This window comes from Panthera onca, chromosome D1, assembly GCF_046562875.1.
Source record: "Panthera onca isolate mPanOnc1 chromosome D1, mPanOnc1 haplotype 2, whole genome shotgun sequence".
Classification (NCBI taxonomy): Eukaryota; Metazoa; Chordata; class Mammalia; order Carnivora; family Felidae; genus Panthera; species Panthera onca.
Window position 1 is genome coordinate 5,329,677 of NC_138348.1, and position 21,829 is coordinate 5,351,505.

A 21,829-nucleotide genomic window follows, 5' to 3' on the forward strand; every position below is an offset into this window, starting at 1 on the left:
GGGTCGAGCCAGTGGCTGACACACAGCATAGACCATGAATCAAGGACAGATGTTAGACCACTACATAGCCCATTGCTGATGGTCCAGATCGGGGATTCCCACCCTCCTCTGCTCCACTCAGTACCTGAGACCTTAGGGGCCCCTTTGGCCTCTCCTCACCTGGAGGCAGCCAGGATGAACAATCTCGTTGCAGATACAGCATTCCATAAGTTTCTTCTCGAAGTCCTGTGTCTCCTCATTTTGATCTACCTCTCCACAGAGGGAACATGTGACTGAGTGAGGCAGTCTGGGCTACAAGAGGACAAAGACAGAAACCAAGAAAAGAGCAGACTTAGATCCTTATCGGTTTAGCTTCCCTTTAACTGAAGACAAGTGCTTTGCTTCCTCTAATTCTCCTGGGAACACTTAGGGAGCAAGGAAACCAGGTGGAGAAGAGAGGTTTCTGGTAGGAAAACTAGATGAGAAAGAGGATAGGGAGAGTGAACCAGCTGAGAACTAGAGACTGACAGAGACCAGTTTATTTTCACCAGTCTATCCCAGGCCTCCCAGGTCCTTCCTTTCTAATCCAGTTAAAGAGGGGACAAGAAGCAGTGATTTGCCCTTGAAACACTGCTCCCTCATTTGAAAACTGGGCGAGCAAGGCTGAAAGGTTAAATGGGATCATTTTTAGTGTGAGGTATCTTCCTTCTGAACTCAGAGAGAAATGGGGCAAAACAAAGCAAGCCAAAGAGAGAGAGAGTAACTTCTCCTTTCCATCTCTGAAGGCTCTACCACCCTCTACTACCTGTGTTTCAGTCCTTTTGGCACCACCACCCCTCCCCCAAGCTCTGTATCCAGCAGACCACTTACTGCCAAGCACTGCCGAAGGACACACGACTGCTTCATGCGACCAGGCCCCCCGAACTTCTTCATGTCCCTGCAGTAGTGGCAGACACCACACTCTCCTTGCACACAGGCTTTGCATTTTCGACAGCGCACTCGTCTCCGCCGGGCTCCTGACACTATGGGGGAGGCAGCGGCCGGCCTCACAGGTGTTAACCGAGGAGCTGGTTTCATAGTGTGAGGCTTTGTGATGGGGATGGTAGGAACCCGCACCTTTGGCCGGGTGGGGAATTTAAGCTAGAAAGAGAAAGCGGTGAGGTCAAATATATCAAGTAGCTTTAAGGACTGGAGGGGGCAGAAGATCACAAGGCTTGGCAAACTATGGCCCGTGGGCAGATCTGCCCACTGCCTGTTTGTACATGAAATTTGACTGGAGTACCATGATGTTCATTTGTTTTCTGTCTGGTCTATGGCTGCTTTCACTTGCAATGACAGAGTGGAGAAGTTGCCGACAGAGACTGCGTGGCCTGCGAAACCTAAAATATTTATTGATTTTACTCTACTTATCACCTACGTATTACCTTCAAAGACAAGGTTTGCCAGTCCCTTCAGGCTATCTACTTCAGTCACGTCCCTCTCACTCTGCTGAGCTGTGAGATTCACCCCTCCCTGAGGCTTTCTATGTACCAAATGTCATTCCAGGGACCCTCCAATATTTCCCTATCCTGGATATTACTACTCAGAAGATACTCCTAAAGATGACGATAAACTACTTGAGGGCGAGATGAATGTTGCTCATTTCTTTATTACTCTGAGTCTGGTACATAACAGACACTCCAGTAAAATACATCCCTCAGGTATACGTTTAAAATTTTAGTGCTTGTATTTGTCCAGCTGGTGATCTTTTCAAGAACAAGGACTGGGTCTTTCAGTTTTTTCCGCGGTGCCTCAAACATGTTCCTGACACAAAACATTGAACAGCCAGAGATGCCTAAACTGTTCTGAGGCAGTCTCATGTGGTCAAGCCCAGGCCAAGTGGGACTCCTCCACCCTGGTAGTAAGAAGTGGTTCTTTAAGACATCTTTCACAGCTATTCACCTAAACACTCCTGGAATGTGATGGCTCTGCAAATTTCAACCGGGGAAAACCAAAGAAGGGCCTACGTATTTGCCAGACCCATGGGCCCTTACGTTTTATTTGATAAATAACCTTGACAAAGGACAATATGGGAAAAATTACACAGGACCTAACTGAAGAGGCATGAAAAATCATACCTGACAATTTATTAGCTTACAGGTGATCCCTTTCCTTCTCTTTTTGATACTGAAAAATCCAAATGAAGGGGAATCTTGAGTGTACACTCAGGCCATCATAGAAATACTCCAGCCATTTGAATATGTATGTAATTATTTTAACTAGTTTTAAAAAATATCTGAAAATGACCGAATCACTGGGCCAGAAGGATAGGAACTGATCCATTCTGGTGAACAAATGCACACTTTTGCATCCAAACCTGGAGGCAGGTTTCTGGTTTGATAGTTCCGTTAACAGAGTCACCTCTAAAGATAGCCAATTACCCTGACCTAAGAGTTAAAACAGAACTGAGTAATGATTTTCTGTCAGTTCATATTAATGCACCAAAAGCTGTCTGCCTCTAGTTGTTCTTTTTCTTCCCGGAATGGGGATGGTCGGCTAGCAAAATGCTTCAGCAGCCTGAAGATAAGAACAATAGTTTCTTACCTTATCCCTTTTTGGCCACTGTACTATAGGGACTCCAGTGAGGGCTAACTTGGGATCGCTGTTGGCAAGCTCCTCCAGCAAAATCTAAGGGCAGAATAGGATAGAAGAGGGGGGAAGAAAAGCAGGACACAGTGAACAAAGAGCCAACCACTCCCAACAGCATCCAGACTTAGCCTCGGTCCCCACAAGCAACATGGGAAGGGCAGGCTGGCAGCTGTGTTTTCCCTTCATTTAGAGACTCACTGCCAAACAAATAAATTGAAGATGAAAGAGAAAACTCAAACTACTGTAGTACTATCAAGACTTTGAATTTACCTTTGCTCCCAACCCCGTACCTGCATACTCACTGTACTGTTAATACGTATGCTGAAGTAACTAGTTCTGGGGCGACAAGTGTTACTTGGCACACAGTTCTATACATGGCAGTAAAACTTTATATTGCCCCCTTACTTTTCAACACCAGTGACAATTATCAAGAAGTACTGCTTTCATTTTGCAGATCTCAGCAAAGTGGCAAAAAAGATTGGCTAATACTTAATTAATAATATGAACAGAACAACAATCTTAATGTCTTGATTCAACCCAGAGCTCTGTTCTTCTAAGTCTGATTACAGAAATCCCAACTTCAAATTAACCAATCGATTAATCTCTCTCTCTCTCTCTCTCTCTCACACACACACACACACACACACACACACACACACACACAAAGTCAATCATTTGGCTTTATTCTGGAATGGAACAGGAACAATTTAGGGGCAACAGTTTTGATGGCTTTAGCCAATCTAGTTTGAATGACTTGAGGACACTGCTACAGTAAGAAACTACCACTTAAGTGAATCATACTGGTTGAGTGTTATTTGGAAGCAAGCCTTTATGTTTTCGACAGAAATTTCTGAATCCTGAACCTTAGAGCAGAAGACGAAATCCCTCTTCCTCTGACCTCATGCGCCCTACAGCAAGGGCAACAGCAAAAGAACACAAATCCAGAAGACAAGTTACGAGATTCCTTTCAGGTTGCCCTACTGTGTACAGGGTGTTAACTGTTTCAGTGTTTCAGTGAACACTCAACTTTGATCCTGGACAATAAGCATGCCTAGGCCATCTTTAATAACCATTTCCATAATCTTGTGGGCTCTGTGCCTAGAGGCCAGGACTTTTTGAAGCATGCGGCACTTCTCTACCAAGGATCATGCTCCAAATTCGAGTTGGGACTCAGAAAGACCCTTTAAAACACCCAGGAAGCTCCTCTACGAAGAACCCCTTTGCCAAGTCTCCAGCTGCCTCTCACCCTCCCCCAAACTGATTTCATTTGCAGACGTTTTATTTACTTCAAGTTGCTATGACATCCTATTCTGAAGTGTCCTGTTTAGCACCGCACAGCGTGGGGGTGAAGAGGCGGGGTGCGGTGCCACGTGGGACTAAGGCTCTGGGACTGGGCTCCAGTTTGGACTCCTAATCTCCCTAGGGTGAAAAATTCAGGTCCATTCAAAACGTGTGCGAGGGAGTGCACAGTTCCCCTCCCCCATGTCTACTGCTGAGGAGCAGGACTCTGCCCATTTCCTCTGCCGCCCCGGAGAGCACTGAGCTGTCCACAAACAGGGACTTTCCACTTTCAGCAAAATAGACCTCACAGAAAGATCCACAATTGTTTAAGAGTAGCAAAAGGAACCTAACCGTTCACCAAAAGCAGTCTAAATCTACCTGCAAGATTTTTTGTGGGGGATAAGGAAAGGTAGGTGGAGAAACTGTGTCTGCGTGGGGGGTGGGGGGCAGCTGTTCACACATATACGACTCTGTTACCGGGGTCTGTGTGGGTGTGGAGGGAAATGCAGATTTCCTTCCAAGCCTTATTTTGTTGGGGCCAGACAACCAAACTCGCCCTGCTTCATCAAAAAAGGCAGACTCCAGCTGAGGCCCTCCAAGAAACCATATAAAGCAGCCACCACCCTTCACCAGAGGGGGTTTGGGACAGGGAGCGGGGGTGGAGTGCGGAAAGGCTGACGCCTATCTAGGCTCCTGGCATTCGGGAGAACATTCAAACACAAGCCCACACCCCACACATCACAGGAAGGGGAAGAGAACAGCGGGCGTCTGGGAAGAGAAGGAAAAAGGATTCCCCAAAGCCAAGAGACCCCATTCAAGAGCACATCCCACCAGGAGAGGGAACAAGTGCAATGACGGCTAGAGCAACACCAAGTAACCTGAGCATTGTCCTGGAGTCCCTGGTAGGCTGTTCTTCCGCCTCTTCCGCTGAGACAAAGTCCCTACAGTTACACACACCCCGAGCCAGAAAGGGTTTGCCGCCCACCCGCCTGACCTTGCGTTTCTCGTCGCTCTGGAGCTGCTGAAGCTCTTGGTTGAAGTTTCCCCAGCGTCTTTGTTTTGTTTTCTGTATTGGAAGTTGTGCTGAAGGAGTTTAGGTTTTCTGCCTCTAGGAAAATCCTGATTTACTTGAAAATTCTGGAATCTCCCAAAGTACATCAGGCGGGGCAGTCCAGCTATAACCCTTGAGGCTACCCAGAGGGAGCAGCGTGTCGTGCTCTGAGCTCCTTCTCGAGCCCTTCAGCTCAGCCGCGGCTTCCTGTGCCTGCGAACAATGCTGCTGCGTCACCCACATGCAGCTCCCAGAAATGCTTTGCAACGGAAGATGGCAGGAGGGGGAGCTGAGCTCGAGTGAGCGAGCCAGGCAGAGGGCCCAGCCGTCCTGCTGCAGAGTCGGGAGGGGGTGTGCTCAGCCGGCGCTCTCGGCCTGGTGATTGGAGGAAAGGCTGCCCGGGAGGCGAGCCGGGCCGCGCCCCCGCCTCCTCCCTCCCACCACCACTGCAATAGGAGAACCCAAGGCCGGCCCCGGAGGGCTCCCTCTGGCCGACTTCGGAAGGCGCCAGCAAAAGGGAAGGCTTTAACCCGTTCTGCATCTGGGCCCGTGAGTGTCCTTGTCTTCGTCCACACCCTGCCCCTCAGGGTCACTTCTTATTGTTACAGCCGGCACTCCTGCCCACTGACCCCCCCCCCCCCCCAATTCTCCCTCCTGCTCTTCAGGCAAACAGCGAGTCACCCGAAGTTCAGCCTGTGCAAGAGCCAGGCACCCAAGCTGAGTTCCTCCAACTTCCCTTCTTTCCCCACACACCCGCCTGCTTCACCTGCCCTCACTGCTGCTCTCCCAGCCCAGAATCCAGAATGAGCATACATATTTCCAGAAAAACCTTCAGGGATGACACATTTCAACCAATACTGAGATATTCAATACATATGTCTGTTTAATATCAACCACTTCGACAACAGATGCCTGCCTCTGGTTACGACTGGGCACTCTACCACCATAACCGAAACGTCTAGGCAGCTCTTCCCGCGGTTCCATCTTGACCAAGTAAAGCTAGCCGACGTACAACCTGAGGTCAAGGCGTCAAGGGGCTTTATCTCCTGCCTTGGTACCAGCGCAAGGAGCCACTGAATCTGTGTCTGCCAATTCCACATCCACCAGTCTCCTGGGACTCTGCCCCTCAGATTACCCCTCCCCCCCAGGACACCAGCACTCCTGCCCATTTCCTATCCTAGTCGTTTGTTTTGCCTGCCACATTCTTGATGTTCCCTGGATGATGCGGCCAGCCTCGTATCCCGTCAGACGTCTCGATGCCATTTGTGGCAGCTACTCGAGTGATGCGTGCCACACACTCTCCACACACTGATTCACGGTCAGGGTGAAGCTCGGACTGAACAAGCAATCTCTCACTACAGTGTACTGTATTTTGGATCTAGATTTATGTAATTTTCAGACTCTCATAACTATAACTTGGCTTTTTTTTCAGAAATTACAGGAGCTGCTTTGAAATAAACATCTCAGGCCACTAAGAACCTAGCTCTTACCACTGGAAACCTTTTTATTTCCAGGACAGTTGTGTCAGTGAGTTTCTGATGTAGTCAGTGGCTTAATATGCTTTTTGGGGCTTGGGCTTTGCTGCCAGGGAGGGGCTAAATATTTCAATTTTTACAGTAGTTTACCAAGAAAGGTGGGAGTTTTGTGCTTTTTGGTTGAGCTCTCCCTGAAAAAGTTTCTATGGCCATTCTAATCCTAAACGTCTCGTTTGCCCTTTATCTTAAGACTGAAAGACCAAGTTCAATCAGATTATTATGTCTGAAACGCTCTCCTTAATAGTGTGAGAGGTCTTCTTGGAAAATCCTGGTTCTTATCTCAGTCCTATCTAACCTGGAGGGGTGATAAAGAATGGAATACTAAGGAGAAACATGTTACCAGCTGTAGCAAGTAAAACCCGAGAGGCCACCAGGAAAGGACAAAAACCAGACAGGGCTTCCAAATCGCTTATTAAATGAGGCCAGTCCCTCCCCGCCCCCCCCCCCCCATTAATTCAGAATAAAAGACAGGCACCAAAGATCAGAGATGGTAAGAACATGACATTACATAACACAATAATATAATAACACTTTGAAGAATTATTATGTATTTTAACCTAACCTTATATGCCTTGTAGCTATTAAATTATTCAAAACTTTTTTCTTAGGGGGTACCAGGCTGGCTCAGTTGGTGGAGCATGTGACTCTTGATCTTGGGGTCATGAGTTCAAGCCCCATGTTGGGTATAGAGTTTACATTTAAAAAATAAACTGATGAGTAAATAAATATAAAACTTCCCACTTAGAATGTGTGGATTATATTTCAAATGAAGTTTTATTTATACAGGTTGCCTTTCCCCCCTCTAATCTAGTTTAATGGATTAAGATCTAATTATAGTGGATCCTCTACCAGTTTTTCTCTTTAACTAGTGCCAGAGTCACCCCCAAAGTGTCAGATGAAGCGAATTTATCATTAGTGTCTGTATCTACCTGAAACCATGACTTTGCTTTTGGTTCCATCATACTCCTGAGAGAGAGCCGAGTGTAAATTTTTAGATCATGGTTACAAAATAAAATGTTAGGATCTTAGTTCAGAGCAGCAGTAGTAGCCTATTGCACCACAAAGAACAATTCTAGAATTCACAAACTGAGAGTCATTTATATACTGTTTTATCATCTAACAGGAAAGTTTATTAACTTTTTTTTTTTTTTTTTAAGAGAGAATGAGTGGGAGAAAGGGGCAAAGGGAGAGGGAGAGAGAATCCCAAGCAGGCTTCACACTCAGCATGGAACCAGACTCAGGGCTCCATCCCATGACCCGGGGATCAGGACCTCAGCCGAAATCAAGAGTCAGACGCTCAATCCACTCAGCCACCCAGGAGCCCATAGTAGAAGTCTGTCTGTCTGTTTGTTTGTTTGTTTGTTCATAAGCAATCTCTCTACAACCAACGTGGGGCTCAAACTCACAATCCCAAGATCAAGAGCCACATGCTCTACCTACTGAGCCAGCCAGGTGCCCCCTTAACTTCTGAGTTAAGACTGGCACTTCCTTCCCTCGGGACAGAATCCACACCCAGCTTCTCAGTGTTCAGGCAGCACTCTAGTGGCATGCACGGTGCCTGCAAACCTAGGACGCACTCACTTTCTCAGCCTATTGAAATGCCTGCTCCGCCACTGCCTTGCAAGACCCTCGAGGGCCTCATCCACAGCGTGTGCGCATATTTACCCCAACACTCAGCCCGGTTCTGGCACAGAGTAGGCAGGCATTATTCATAGATTTGTGACATCTGATTTTTTTTCTGTAATAGTGATATAGTTTATTAAATATTTACTAACATTATCATTAAATTTCACAACAGCCCCATTGAGGTAGATGTTATTTTACAGAGGAGAAAACAAGCTTTCATAGATCTAGTATCTTGACCACAAGTCACATGTTTGCCCAGCTTATCAAAATATCTTAGAGAAAACAGGAAAGTAAATACGTATACAACACTGAATTTGTTTCACTGAGTTGGGCAGCCAAATACATTGATATATTAAAACCTTTTTATGTATGTATATATATTAAGAGCTCCTTTATGACCAAAATAAATACAAAACAATAAATTCTGAATAAAAACAGTCTTCAGGCTGACTCCTACCTCCTTTCTGTGACCCACTGTCAGCAGGTGGCATGTCCCTTTCTCCAGCACCGCTGCAATGCACACAGAGACTTTCTCTCACTTTAATGGGACTGTATTACTGACACTGCTCTAAGTCCTGTCTTTTTTTTTTTTTTTTCCAGAGAGAGAGAGAGAGAGAGAGAGAGAGAGAGAGCAAGGAGTGGGGGAGGGGCTCAGGAACAGAGGGAAAGAGTGAGAGAGAGAGGGAGGGAGGGGAGGGGAGAGGAGGGGAGAGGAGGGGAGAGAGGGAGGGAAAGGGAGGAAGAGGGAGAGAGAGGGAGAGAGAGGGAGAGAGAGAGAGAGAGGGAGGGAGGGAGGGAGGGAGGGAGGGAGAGAGAGGGAGAGAGAGGGAGAGAGAGGGAGAGAGAGGGGGAGAGAGAGAGGGAGAGAGAGAGGGAGAGAGAGAGAGAGAGAGGGAGAGAGAGGGAGAGAGAGGGAGAGAGAGGGAGAGAGAGGGAGAGAGAGGGAGAGAGAGGGAGAGAGAGGGAGAGAGAGAGAATATGAATGACTATGAATCAATCCCAGGCCAGCTCAATGCTCAGCGAGGAGCGTGACTTGGGACTTGATCCCTCAGACTGTGAGAACATGACCTGAGCCAAAATCACGACTTGGACACTCAACATGCTCAACAGACTGAGCCACCCAGGAGCCCCAGGTCAACAGTTTTTAATGCCCCGTTTTTTTTTTTTTTTTTTATCTAATCCCCTCCCAACTTTATATTCTATTTTCTTTCTTTCTCTCTCTTTTAATTTTTAATGTTTATTTTTGAGAAAGAGAGAGAGAGAGAGAAGGAATGAACGAACATGCCTGGGGGAGGGGCAGAGAGAGAGGGAGGGAGACACAGAATCCGAAGCAGGCTCCAGATTCCGAGCTGTCAGCACAGGGCCTGACGCGGGGCTCGAACCCACGAACCCTGAGATCGTGACCTGAGCCACTCAGGTGCCCCGATCTTTCTTTAACAATGCAGAATTTAACATTTTAGAATCTTCAAAGCCCTTCCCCCCCAACAGTAAAATGGACTTTTCTTCCAGGGATATATAGCTATAGAGCGCTCATCTCTTCTGCTAGTTCTTCCTAAGAGCCACACAGGCTGCAACAAGAAACAATCCCTCTCTCTGCAGGAAGAGTAAACTCGGCTTGCTGCTGTCCTCCACTGCAGTGTAGGCTTCTATGCTACAAGCACCAAGCTCTCTAGCACTGCAGTCTCCAGCTGTGCGGTGATGGCACCTACCCAATGCACAGCTTCTTTTCTTTTGGGTGATGTTCAGATTCTCAAAGTATTCAAGCTCTATACTCACTATTATCTGAAGCTCAGATTAAATATAAATGGTCAAATGCAGGAATAATGAATCCATTTGATCTTAAGTTAAACTACCTGCATAGCTGGTATCTAAGTCTGTTGTCTTCTGCTATCAGCTGCATTTTAACTATGGTATCGGGCAAGCAAAACAAGGTGCAGACAAGCCCCTGCAGGAAGAATTCAAACACTGTCAGTCTCCTAGTCATCCTGCTGACCACTCCTTCCTCAGGCTCTGGTCTCTGTGCCACTCTGACTGAGCCCGGGGTGGCAGCCATGTTTTTCACGATTCCTGACAAACACAAGGAAGCTCTCTGTAGACACTTTTCATAATGCTAAGAGCCCTCTTTAGATACCTCTTTTTAACTCATTTGCCCCCTTCCCGCGCATACTTTTACTCTGCTTAGTATTTGACCCAAATTTTTCTACATTTTCCCCTGCCACTCTGCCTCAAGTATCTTTATTTAACAGTTATGGGAGTTTGTGTATTTCTATTATGACACTTGACCTTGTACAGCTGACTAGTGGATTACAATAAGGCTTCCTATAACTGGAGTCAATGGAGTCAAATCCCATAGGACTGAGAAGATAACTATTCTTTCTCATGATTCAGAAATACAGACGCCCAGGCCAAAAGACTGTGAGCTATAAACTTAGAAATCTTTCTTTTCAGGGATCCTACAGGCAAGTTAATTTAATGTTTCCTAAATGTATCTATGGAATAGCCACATAAAAAAAACTTCTGAGGAAAAAAAAAAGATGTTACACTCAAACTCTCAGGAAGTATTAATAGATATGTCCTATCACAATGGAAAAGAGAAAATGTATATGTCCTTTGCTCACTCAAGGGTGGAAAGTGAGTTTGGAATCTAGTTTGTGAGTCTGGAAAAGTAGGACTAACTAAGTTTGTTTTGCTACACATTAATCATTACAGAAATAGGACCACATTTATCTAGAACTTTGTCATTTCCTCCCCTAAATACAAGCCACGATGATGCCACCTGTCTCTTCTAGAACAAACCTTGTAAAACCAAACTGAAAAATCAACTGTTGGGGCACCTGGGTGGCTCCGTCGGCTGAGTGTCCAACTTTGGCTCAGATCATGATCTCACAGCTTGTGAGTTCGAGCCCCGTGTTGGGCTCTGTGCTGACAGCTCGGAGCCTGGAGCCCGCTTCAGGTTCTGTGTCTCCCTCTCTGTCTGTCCCTAACGCACTTGCATTCTGTCTCTTTCTCTCTCAAAAATAAACAAACATTAAAAAAAAAAAAAGTCAACTATCCTGCTTCTATCACCATTGGAGAGGACCAATCTAACCAGGCTACCACTTTTTTAAGCCTCTTTATTTTTTCACCCTTTCACTGATGCATAAACAATAAAATACAATGTAAAAGTCTGTTGTAAAAAGAAAAACAAAAGAGAAAAAAACCAGTTCAGGTCCTATCCCAGACTTTGGAACTCTTCCTGAGGTGTTTGCAGAAGCACTTCAGACCGTAGCAGTGGCCAAGGAAAAACACGAATCAGGAATCAGGAATGGAAAAGACGTACTCAGATATTCAGCCTATATTCCTTAGGGTCACATAAAATTATTCAACATAAATTCTTCTGTGGCTTAAGATAATCTGACAGGGTTTAAAAATAAATACTTAATTACTAATTGTGAACTAGCTTTCTACTACACATTCCCAGGCCTTGCACCCAAGATGTAGTTCCAAATGATGATTTTAAAAAGAAAATTGATATTTCCAGGTTTATACTTTTTGGTGTTCATGTTAATGGTAACTTGTGAGGAAAGACTTAAAAGAACTTCCTCCAATTTAGACAGCTGAAATCTGGATTCCTTAAAAATAAGCTAATTTCTTTGAGATCAATGCATGAGGGGTGGGCTAGGCTCTGAAAATACTGATACTGGGAGACCTCTTGAAAAAGAAAAATATATAACATGAAGAAACTGGATATAGCAATAGGATAGATTATGTCTTTTGGTTTTTTTTTTTAAATCTCTACACCCAACATGGGGCTCAAACTCACAACTCCGAGATCAAGAGTTGCACACTCCAGAGACTGAGCCAGCCAGGTGCCCCAGGACAGATTATGTTTACAATGACACTTTCTCAGAAGCTGTCCCAATGTATTTAATTTTTTTTTTTTTTTTGGTCTTAATAGTAGGTAAGTACGAAACTAAATATGCAAAGCCTATCAGCACCACCCAGCACAGCAAAGCTTCTCTCTCATCTGCTTGGGCGGAGGCTGCTGGAGATTGCTATTGGCCACTTTTGTTCTGAAACAGGCCTCTTTATCTGAGGGTAACTTGATTAAGTAATATTTCCTAATACAAATACTTTCTTAGATTAGGCTCTTCTTTATTTTTAAAATCAGTCTGAAATCTCTGTTTTTAAGACTAAATTTAAGTCCTAACTGAACATACAGAAGTCAGTGTTTTCGCAAAAGGGACTTAGCCTCGCCCTGAGAACTGAAGCACCGTGCAGCAGACACAGGTAGACATGAATGTCTTTCTGAATGAGCTGCAGATTATCCAGAATTCCTGTACTTTCTCTCTCAGAACTGAGCGACTGCCTGCCCCAGCCGGACCAGTGGCTGTCATACGACATAACCGACCTTACCTTTACGTCGGCAATAAGAGCATCTTCATCTTCTATCCCTGTGGGGACGCATTTCTTGTGCAGTGGCAGAGACTCCAACTTATCTACAAGACAGCGAAGGCCTTCAAGCTCAAAATGGGTCAGATGCACCTGCCTGTCCTTTCGGGGGCTACACTGGGGATCCCACACTTGGCCATTGTGGGAGCCCCGGCTAGAGTCAGAGGATGAGTCCCCCGACAAACTTTTCTTCAGACTTGGAAGACTTCGGCAGGTTTTGCCCAGTCCGTCATAGTCCAGGTTGACCCCGTTGGCTACGGGGCTAGTGAGGACAGAGCGCCTACTGCTCAGGCGCCTTGGTTCTCGATCCACTGCTTCCTCATCCCCATTTCCAGATTCCAACCCATTTAACTCCAAATCTGCCAGCAAGAAAAAAAATATAGTAAGAACATGCCACTTGACTGTGTGATCAACAAGAGAAACAGGTAGCATGGAAGGGGCCCTGAGGTTATAAAAAGTCAGCTGAAAATGGCTGTAAATTAGTTTCAAGTCCAAACTGAAATTTGGGATTGTGATTTCATTAACTTTTCTTCAAAAAGGCAGATATTATGAAGCATATACTTACAGTTTTTTTAATCAAGTTTATTTTGAGAGAGAGTGCGCACACATGCACATGTGAGTGGGGTAAGGGCAGAGAGAGAGAGAGAGAGGGAGAGAGAAACAGAATCCCAAACAGGTTCTCAACTGTCAGTGCCGAGCCCAATGCTGGGCTCAAACTCACAAATCTGTGAGATCATGACCTGAGATGAAATAAAGAGTTGGAGGCTTAGCTGATTGAGCCACCCAGGTGCCCCTAAAAAGCAGTTTTATTGAAAGTTTTGCCATAAAATTAAACTTTGGAATTGAATCCTGTCAATATGGCTAACAAAGTGAGTATTTCTTTTTAATTTTTTAATGTTTATTTACGTTGGGGGGGGGGGGAGGGGCAAGGGGTAGAGAGAGAGGGAGACACAGAATCCGAAGCAGGCTCCAGACTCTGAGCTGTCAGCACAGAGTCCGATGCAGGGCTCAAACTCACAAACCATGAGATCGTGACCTGAGCTGAAGTCGGATGCTTAACCGACTGAGCCACCTGGGCACCCCACACGCTAAGTATTTTTTAAAGGGAAGATTTCTGACAGTCAAAAGTTTTAGTGAAAGAAATATTGTTAAATGTGCATTGGTTCTTTGTTATGAAAGTAATACAAGAAACAGACCCTAACTACAGAGAACAAACTGATAGCTAGTTACCAAAGGGGAGGTGGGTGAGGGGATGAGTTAAAAAAGGTGATGGGGATTAAGGAGTGTGCTTTTTGAGATGAGCACCGGGTGCTATATGGAAGAGTTGAATCACTATATCGTCCATGCATGTTAAGTAACTGGAATTTGAATAAAAAGTTAAAAAAGGGGGGGGCACCCAGGTGGCTCAGTCAGTTGAGCATCTAACTTCTGCTCAGGTCATGGTCCTGTGGTTCATGGGTTTGAGCCCCGCCTTAGCCTCTGTGCTGGCACTGCGGAGCCTGCTTGGGATTTTCTCTCTCTCCACCTCTCCCCAACTCGCACATGCTCTCTCTCAAAAATAAATAACTTAAAAAAAAAATTCTTTTTTAACGTTTATTTTTGAGGAGAGAGAGACAGAGCATGAGCGGTGGAAGAGAGAGAAAGAGGGAGACGCAGAATCTGAAACAGGCTCCAAGCTCTGAGCTGTCAGCACAGAGCCCAATGTGGGGCTCGAACTCACGGACCGCGAGATCATGACCTGAGCTGAAGTCGGACGCTTAACCAACTGAGCCACCCAGGCGCCACCCCCCCATTTTTTAAGAAAACTATATGGGTGGGGCACTTGGGTGGCTCAGTTGGTTAAGTGTCTGACTTTGGCTCGGGTCATGATCTCATGGTTTGTGAGTTTAAGCCCCATATTGGGCTCTCTGCTGTGAGCAGGGAGCCTGCTTTGGATCCTCTGCCCCCCACCCCCGCCCCTTCCCCACTCATGTGTGCATGCACCTGTGCACATTCTCTCTCAAAAACAAACATTAAAAATACCCTATAAAAATTAATTAGCCAATCCAAAGGGAAAAAAAGTAATGTATGTTTACTAGTAATAATTTAGAAAACATAGGGGCGCCTGGGTGGCTCAGTCAGTTAAGGTCTGACTTCAGCTCAAGTCACGATTTCACGGATCGTGGGTTCGAGCCCCGCATCGGGCTCTGCACTGAGAGCTCAGAGCCTGCAGCCTGCTTCAGATTCTGTGTCTCCCTCTCTCTCTACCCCTTTCCCACTTTTGCATATGCTCTCTCTCTCAGAAATAAACAAACATTAAAATAATCAAAATAATCATAATTTAGAAACTATAGGATGGTACAAAGAAGTCATCCCTTATCCCTCTGCCCTTAGATAACTCAACAACTGATGTGTATTTTCTTTCCATCTTTTTTGACACATATGTGCACGACTATAGTTGCACTGGGATTATGCTGCATACACAATTCTGTATCCTGCTTTCATGTACTCGACCATTTTTTATTTTCAAACAAGAATATAAACAACCCTCAAAGAAAAAATATATCTGGTTTAGTTTTTTTTTCTTAATGTTTATTTATTTTTGAGAGAGAGAGAGAGAGAGAGAGAGAGAGAGCACACAAGTGTGGGGACAGAGAGGGAGACAGAATCCGAAGCAGGCTCCAGGCTCATCAGCACAGAGCCTGATGCGGGGCTCGAACTCACAAACTGCGAGATCATAACCTGAGCTGAAGTCGGACACTCAACTGACTGAGCCACCCAGGCGCCCCAAAAATATCTGGTTTAGATTGAAGATTCCATGAAACATATGACCACAAGATATTACAGTGTTGGCTCCTCTGCACCTTAGGGTATAAAACAGCCTAAAAATGTACAACTGAAAGTATCCTGGGGCACCTGGGTGGCTCAGTTGGTTAAGTGTCCAGCTCTTGATTTCGGCTCAGGCTATGATCTCATGGTTCCTGGGATCAAGCCCCATGTCAGGCTCCATGCTGACAGCAAAAACCCTGCTCGGGATTTTCTCTCTCCCTCTCTCTCAAAGTAAATAAACAAACATTTAAGAAAATCAAGAAAGAAAACGGAAGTACTCTTGTCTAATCACATCCACTGTTCTCAGTTTTGAAGCTGCCAATCTCAGTGAGAGTCAGGAGAAAAACAAAGTATCTTGCCATCCAATAAAATATTTCTCTTGATAGAAGTTGGGGAAACATTAAAGCATAGAGGTTAAGGATATAGATTGTAGAGTCTTACCAATCTGATTCAAACTGTACCTTCCCCACTTATTAACCGTTATTATTTCCCACTTATTAACTATAAGATCACAGATCAAGTTTTCTAATCTCCTTGAAACTTAAATGCCACCATCTGTAAAATGAGATAATAATACCTACCCTCATCAGTAATGATTAGAATTTAATGTATATACACTGCTTAGTAAAGTGCCTGGAACACCGTAAGAGTTAGTATGATGGCATGCTCTTAGTTTTTACTTTGCCAAAGACCACTCTTTATACAATAAAACACAGCAGAAAAGTGATCATCTTTCTTAAGGAGCTAAGGTACTAACAATTCAGACAAAGAGGAGATCCAGATATTTCATTTTGCCTAATAATTCACATCTGGGTAAGAGATCAGCTGCAAACGACATTCAGCTCCAACGAATGACTTTTGTAGACCCAAGCAGGTAAGTTCACGTAGGCAGAACACTTACCCATACTGAGGGACTCTTTTTGAAATTCCTTAGTTAGGTGGGAGCGGTTGGTTATGCAGTACACGTAGCGCTCCAACACGTACCAACACATCTCATAGTAGAATGGATAGCGGAACTTATTTGGAACCTGCATGGGAACAAAACAATGAGAAAAAGCAAGCTGATAACAATTTTCAAGGAAAGAGAGTAAGACAAACTGAATCACTGCAAAGATTAACCCAGGAAAAATGCTCTCTCGTCAACCTGAAACGTCGGGTGGCAATTGGAACAAGAATCTAAGTGGATCTGACAACCTGAAAAATGTTGGTCTTGGGAAACAATCACTAGAAATTAAAAGGTATCTCAGAACCACCAAGAAGGTGTCTTGGGAAAGCATCAAAAGAAGTTGTGGGGGTGCCTGGGTTGAGCAGCCAATTCTTGGTTTTGGCTGAGGTTATGTTCCCAGGCTTGTGAGATCAAGCCCCATGTCGGGCTCTGCATTGGGCGTGGAGCCTCTTGAGATTTATTCTCTCTCCCTCCCTCCCTCCCTCCCTTTCTCTCTCTCCAATGCCCCTTCTCCCTGGCTCTCACACTCACTCTCTTAAAAAAAAAAAGAAGTTGTGGGACAGGGAGTAAAGTGTTAGAGTAAGACACAATACACTTGAGAAAATGGTTTCAGGGTTCTTAGGACATAAAGGCATGCCAAGCAGTCTTGCCTTCACTACAGTTTTAACCTCAATCAGAAGACCAGGAAACAAAGAATCTAATGGAAAACAGGACATGAGCTGAAGTTATAGAAAAGTATAATTAGAGATTCATTCTCAAGCTTTGTCTAGTGTAGGACACAAGACAGTATTTTTCCCACCGTCAACTCTCAGCTTGTCTGTACAGTACTTTGTAGCCAAAAGGGCAAGTCCACAAATTAGATTACTGTCCCACACGGCCTAATCAGCCATTGTCTTTAGTTTTTTTTTTTCATGTCCTCCAGAAGTAGCATGAAATTATTCCAGCTGAATAATAATAAAAAGAACTGCCCTTCAGATCTAGCATAGTCAAAGAAAAGGCAAATCAGCATGGATTAACCAGTAAGGAAGATCAACAATGGGGACTAACCTATATATATTTTGCCATCATCTTTTAGAGAGGACATCTTTCAAAAGGATAAGCCATACGATACTTCTAAGATTGTTTTGAATATTCAACTCCTGAGTACGTTCTCATCTCCTTTTCAAAGCTCCACGTCAGGCAGTATTCCTGAATCAAGGAAATCTGGATGCCAGGCCGCTTTGAAAATCCTTCGCTAGGTCACGGAGCAGGACTGTGGAATGAGGAGGTTACTTTCCTCATTGCAAGGCAGGAGAGGTATGTACCTTTCATTAGGTTTCCAATTCAGAGGATCCAGGCTCTGAATCTCTCTCTCTCTCTAAGTAGGCTTCACGCCCAACGCAGAGCCCAACATGGAGGGCCTGAACTCACAACCCTGAGATCAAGACCTGAGCTGAGATCAAGAGTCGAATGCTTAACCAACTGAGCCACTCAGGTGCCCCTGAATCGAGGTCTCTTAAGCAACTACAGTTTTAACAACTAGAAGAGGTTTTCCTCCTTTATTTAAAAGTCAAATTGGGGGTGGCTGGCTCGCTCAGTCAGTAGAGCACACAACTCTTGATCTCAGGCCCCACATTGGGCCTAAAGCCTACTGAAAAATAAATAAGAGCTTAAAAAAGGTCAAACTAATTTACTTTTGGTAAGGTGTGGGAGGGGGACCACAAGAATTAACAGGTACTAGATGTCCCCAAGTTAAATATAATACACGGGCCTCTCTGCTCACCTTTTACAGGTATTAACACTTTTCTGGAAGGGTCTTTATTAAAAGTTCAGGACAACCCAAAATTCTACAGCCCTTTGGGACTCTGTTGAAAGCTAATACTGACAGTAAAAAAAAAAAAAAAAGGTAATATATAGTAGATCATTAAACTTTTGATTTTTTACTTGGAACTCATCAGACTGCATTAATAACAGCCAAGATATCACATACCCAACTTGCCTCATATTTTATCTATGTTGCCAGATACTACAGAGTATATCAAGTTTCTAAGACTGGGCTAAAATTTTTTGTGGGGCAGGGAGAGAGTTTTTAAAAAATCCACCTTACAGAATTGAGCTTTTCAGTGCTACCAGTGGAATAATTATCAGCATTCAAGTTTATTTAAAGTTTATTTATTTAGAGAGGAGAGAGAGGGAGAGAGGGAGAGAGGGAGAGAGGGAGGGAGAGACAGAGAGAGAGAGAGAGAGAGAGAGAGAGAGAGAGAGAGAGAGAGAGAGAATGAGCGGGGGAGGAGCAGATACACAGTGGGGACAGAGAATCTGAAGCAGGCTCTGTGCTGACACCAGAGAAGCCAATGTGGGGCTTGAACTCACAAACCATGAGATCATGACCTAAGCCAAAGTTGGATGCTTAACCAACTGAGCCACCCAGGTGCCCCTCAGCACTTGTGTAAATAGTATGGTATTTCCACACTGGCATGGCAAAAGAAACCAAAAACACTGTCTTAAATTTACAACACACTGCATTTTTGTAAAGTAATATATTAACTGGATACCAGCTGGTATTGGCACATAAAAGGTTGGTGTAGAAAGCAATAAAAAAATAATTGCTTTGTACATACATATGCAGGGACTCAATGAAATTTTATAGAAACACAGAGGAGTTCCTTATTGAGAATGAAAGAATTAAGCTATACTTAGGAAAAATGGAATAATATGGTGGTTAGACTGAAATTTGACATTTTTTTCATAAACAAAAAACAGTCTTAGAAAATTAGATAGGTAAATCAAGATCAGTTATTACAAGTTTAACAGTCTGTAAGAAACTCCGTGTGAAGGTAAGGTACCTCATTTCACCTATGCCACTGAATATATACATATTCTCCCTTTCTTCCCTCAAACTGAGCAACTAAGCAATTAAATCACGGGTATAATACAATAGTTTTTAGCCAAAAAAGGGGAGTACTTTCTAAAAACTAATTTTCAGATTGAGTCTTACAGTAGATAAGTGGTATTACCTCAGAATAATTTGGAGTTAAATAAGAGTATTCTGTGAAATTACATAATTTTGAAACATTTTAACTTTAACTATTTTTGACTATTATAATTTCAAACTTACTAATTATTTTTTGTAGCTTAATTACTTTTTTTTAAATGTTTGTTTACTTTCAGAGAGAGAGAAACAGACTGAGTGAGAGCAGGGAGGGTCAGAGAGAGAGGGAGACCCAGAATCCGAGGCAGGCTCCAGGCTCTATGCTAACAGCCTGACATGGGGCTCAAACCCATGATCTGTGAGATCATGACCTGAGCTGAAGTTGGATGCTCAACTGACTGAGCCACCCAGGAACCCCTCATTACTCTTAATAAGCAGAAATTTACTTTTATAAAATTTATTTTAAAAGCACTGTATCTTCTTAATTCAAGTGGGGCAATCCCTAGAACACGAACAATACCACTGTTGTGTGTAATAGCTCCTAACCAAAATAAATATTTCAAAATAGGCACCAGAATAGCTAACTGATCGTGTTCACAGTAAACAGGTCAATGACTATTCCTTCTAAAAATTGTAACTTCTTCACTAATTGTGATTATTTATTTATTTTTAGGGAGAGAGCAAGCAGAGGAGGGACAGAGAAAGGAGGAGAGACGGAATCTTAAGCAGGCTCCACACTTAGCTCAGAGCCCAATGTGGGGCTCAGTCTCACTACTGTGAGGTCATGACCTCAGCCAAAATCAACAGATGCTTAGCCGACTGAGCCATCTAGGCGCCCCAAATTGTGATTTTTTTAAATTTAACTTTGCAAACTTTCAAATCTGCTAAAAAAGTTCTTTCTCTCTCTCTTTCTTTCTTTCTTTCTTTCTTTCTTTTCTTTCCTTTCTCTCTCTCTCTCTCTTTTTCTTCTTCTTTTTTTTTTTTTAATATTCAAGTTAGTTAACATACACTATAGTTTTGGCTTTAGGAGTAGAACCCAGTGATTCATCTCTTACATATGACACCCAGTACTCAGAAAAGTGCCCTCTTTAATGCCCGTCACCCATTTAACCCACCTCCCCCCACCCACCACCCCTCCAGCAACACAGTCTGTTCTCTGTATTTAAGAATCTCTTATGGTTTGCCTCCCCCTCTGTTTTATCTTTTTTTTTTTTTTTTAATCTGCCAAAAAGCTTAAGAATGCTTACAGCATTCTTCAAGATTCACCAGCTATTAACATTTCCCCACATTTGCTAATCTCTATTCACATACGTGGCTGTAATTATTATTACTAAACTTAACTTATTTATTTTGAGAGAGAGAGCATGCACAAGCAAGGGAGGAGCAGAGAGAGGACAGAAAGAATCCCAAGCAAGCGCCATGCTCAGCGCAGAGCCTGAGGAGGGGGCTCGATTTCACGAACTCTGAGATCATGACCTGAGCCCATATTAAGAGTCAGATGCTTGGGGCGCCTGGGTGGCGCAGTCGGTTAAGCGTCCGACTTCAGCCAGGTCACGATCTCGAGGTCCGTGAGTTCGAGCCCCGCGTCAGGCTCTGGGTTGATGGCTCGGAGCCTGGAGCCTGTTTCCGATTCTGTGTCTCCCTCTCTCTCTGCCCCTCCCCCGTTCATGCTCTGTCTCTCTCTGTCCCAAAAATAAAAATAAAAAACGTTGAAAAAAAAAAAAAAATTTAAAAAAAAAAAAAAAAGAGTCAGATGCTTAACCAACTGAGTTACCCAGGTGCCCCAACATGGTTGTTGTTGTTGTTGTTATTATTATGTTGAACTACCTGAGAACAAGGTGAGAACATCATGCCTTCTAAAGGCTCTATACTCTAACTGCTGTTTAATGTCTACAACATCTATACTTTCATCATATATAATTCAGCCCTCACCAACTTGGGTTCTGCTAAAGAATTAAGCCCTGTTTCCCCAAGACATGGGTTGGCCAACAAACAGCAGCTAGTGGATTTGGTCTGCTGCCTGTTTTTCTGTGAGCTAAGAATGTTTTTACATTTTTAAATGGCTGAAAAAAACCCCTAAAATTAGAGCATTTTGGGATATGGGAAAACTATATGAAATTCAAATTTCAGTGTCCATAAATAAAATTCTATTTTATTTGAGCCATGCTCATTCGTTTAAGTATTTCACTCTCTGATCCTTTTCAGAAAAAGTTTGCCAACTCTTGCGAGGGTGTCCACCACATGTAACGAACTTTTTCTCCTATATATCTAGAATGGTATCAGCTATGTAACATCCTAGGGAAAGAAAACCAAGAGAATAAGACACACATATCATTTTCTAAAAGACTTAATTCTCTCATGGAACCCCAGCTGAGAAAAGCTGTATGCACATTTATTTATTAAGTACAGAGGCACCTGGGTGGCTCAGTCGGTTAAGTGTCCAACTCTTGATTTCGGCTCATGTCATGATCTCACAATTCTTGAAATTGAGCCTGGAGTCGGGCTCTGTACTAACAGGGCAGAGCCTGCTTGAGATTCTCTCTCTGCCCCTCCCTTATTCTCTCTCAAAATAAATAAACATTAAAAAAGAAAAGTACAACATTTCACATGTTAGACAGTAATCAGAATAAAGA

General features: G+C 43.9%; 1 protein-coding gene across 7 annotated transcripts in view; it reads right to left on the reverse strand.

Moving 5' to 3' along the window:
* Positions 1 to 21,829, reverse strand: part of KDM2A (lysine demethylase 2A) — a 113,751-nt gene that overhangs the window by 11,401 nt on the left and 80,521 nt on the right. For all 7 annotated transcript variants that reach the window (XM_060607370.3, XM_060607369.2, XM_060607372.3 and 4 more), the window contains 5 exons: positions 16,241 to 16,367; positions 12,496 to 12,890; positions 2,563 to 2,646; positions 850 to 1,119; positions 160 to 291 (listed from right to left, as the gene is read on the reverse strand). In XM_060607370.3, coding sequence (XP_060463353.1) covers positions 160 to 291; positions 850 to 1,119; positions 2,563 to 2,646; positions 12,496 to 12,890; positions 16,241 to 16,367 — 1,008 coding nt within the window. The remainder of the gene's footprint in view (positions 1 to 159; positions 292 to 849; positions 1,120 to 2,562; positions 2,647 to 12,495; positions 12,891 to 16,240; positions 16,368 to 21,829) is intronic.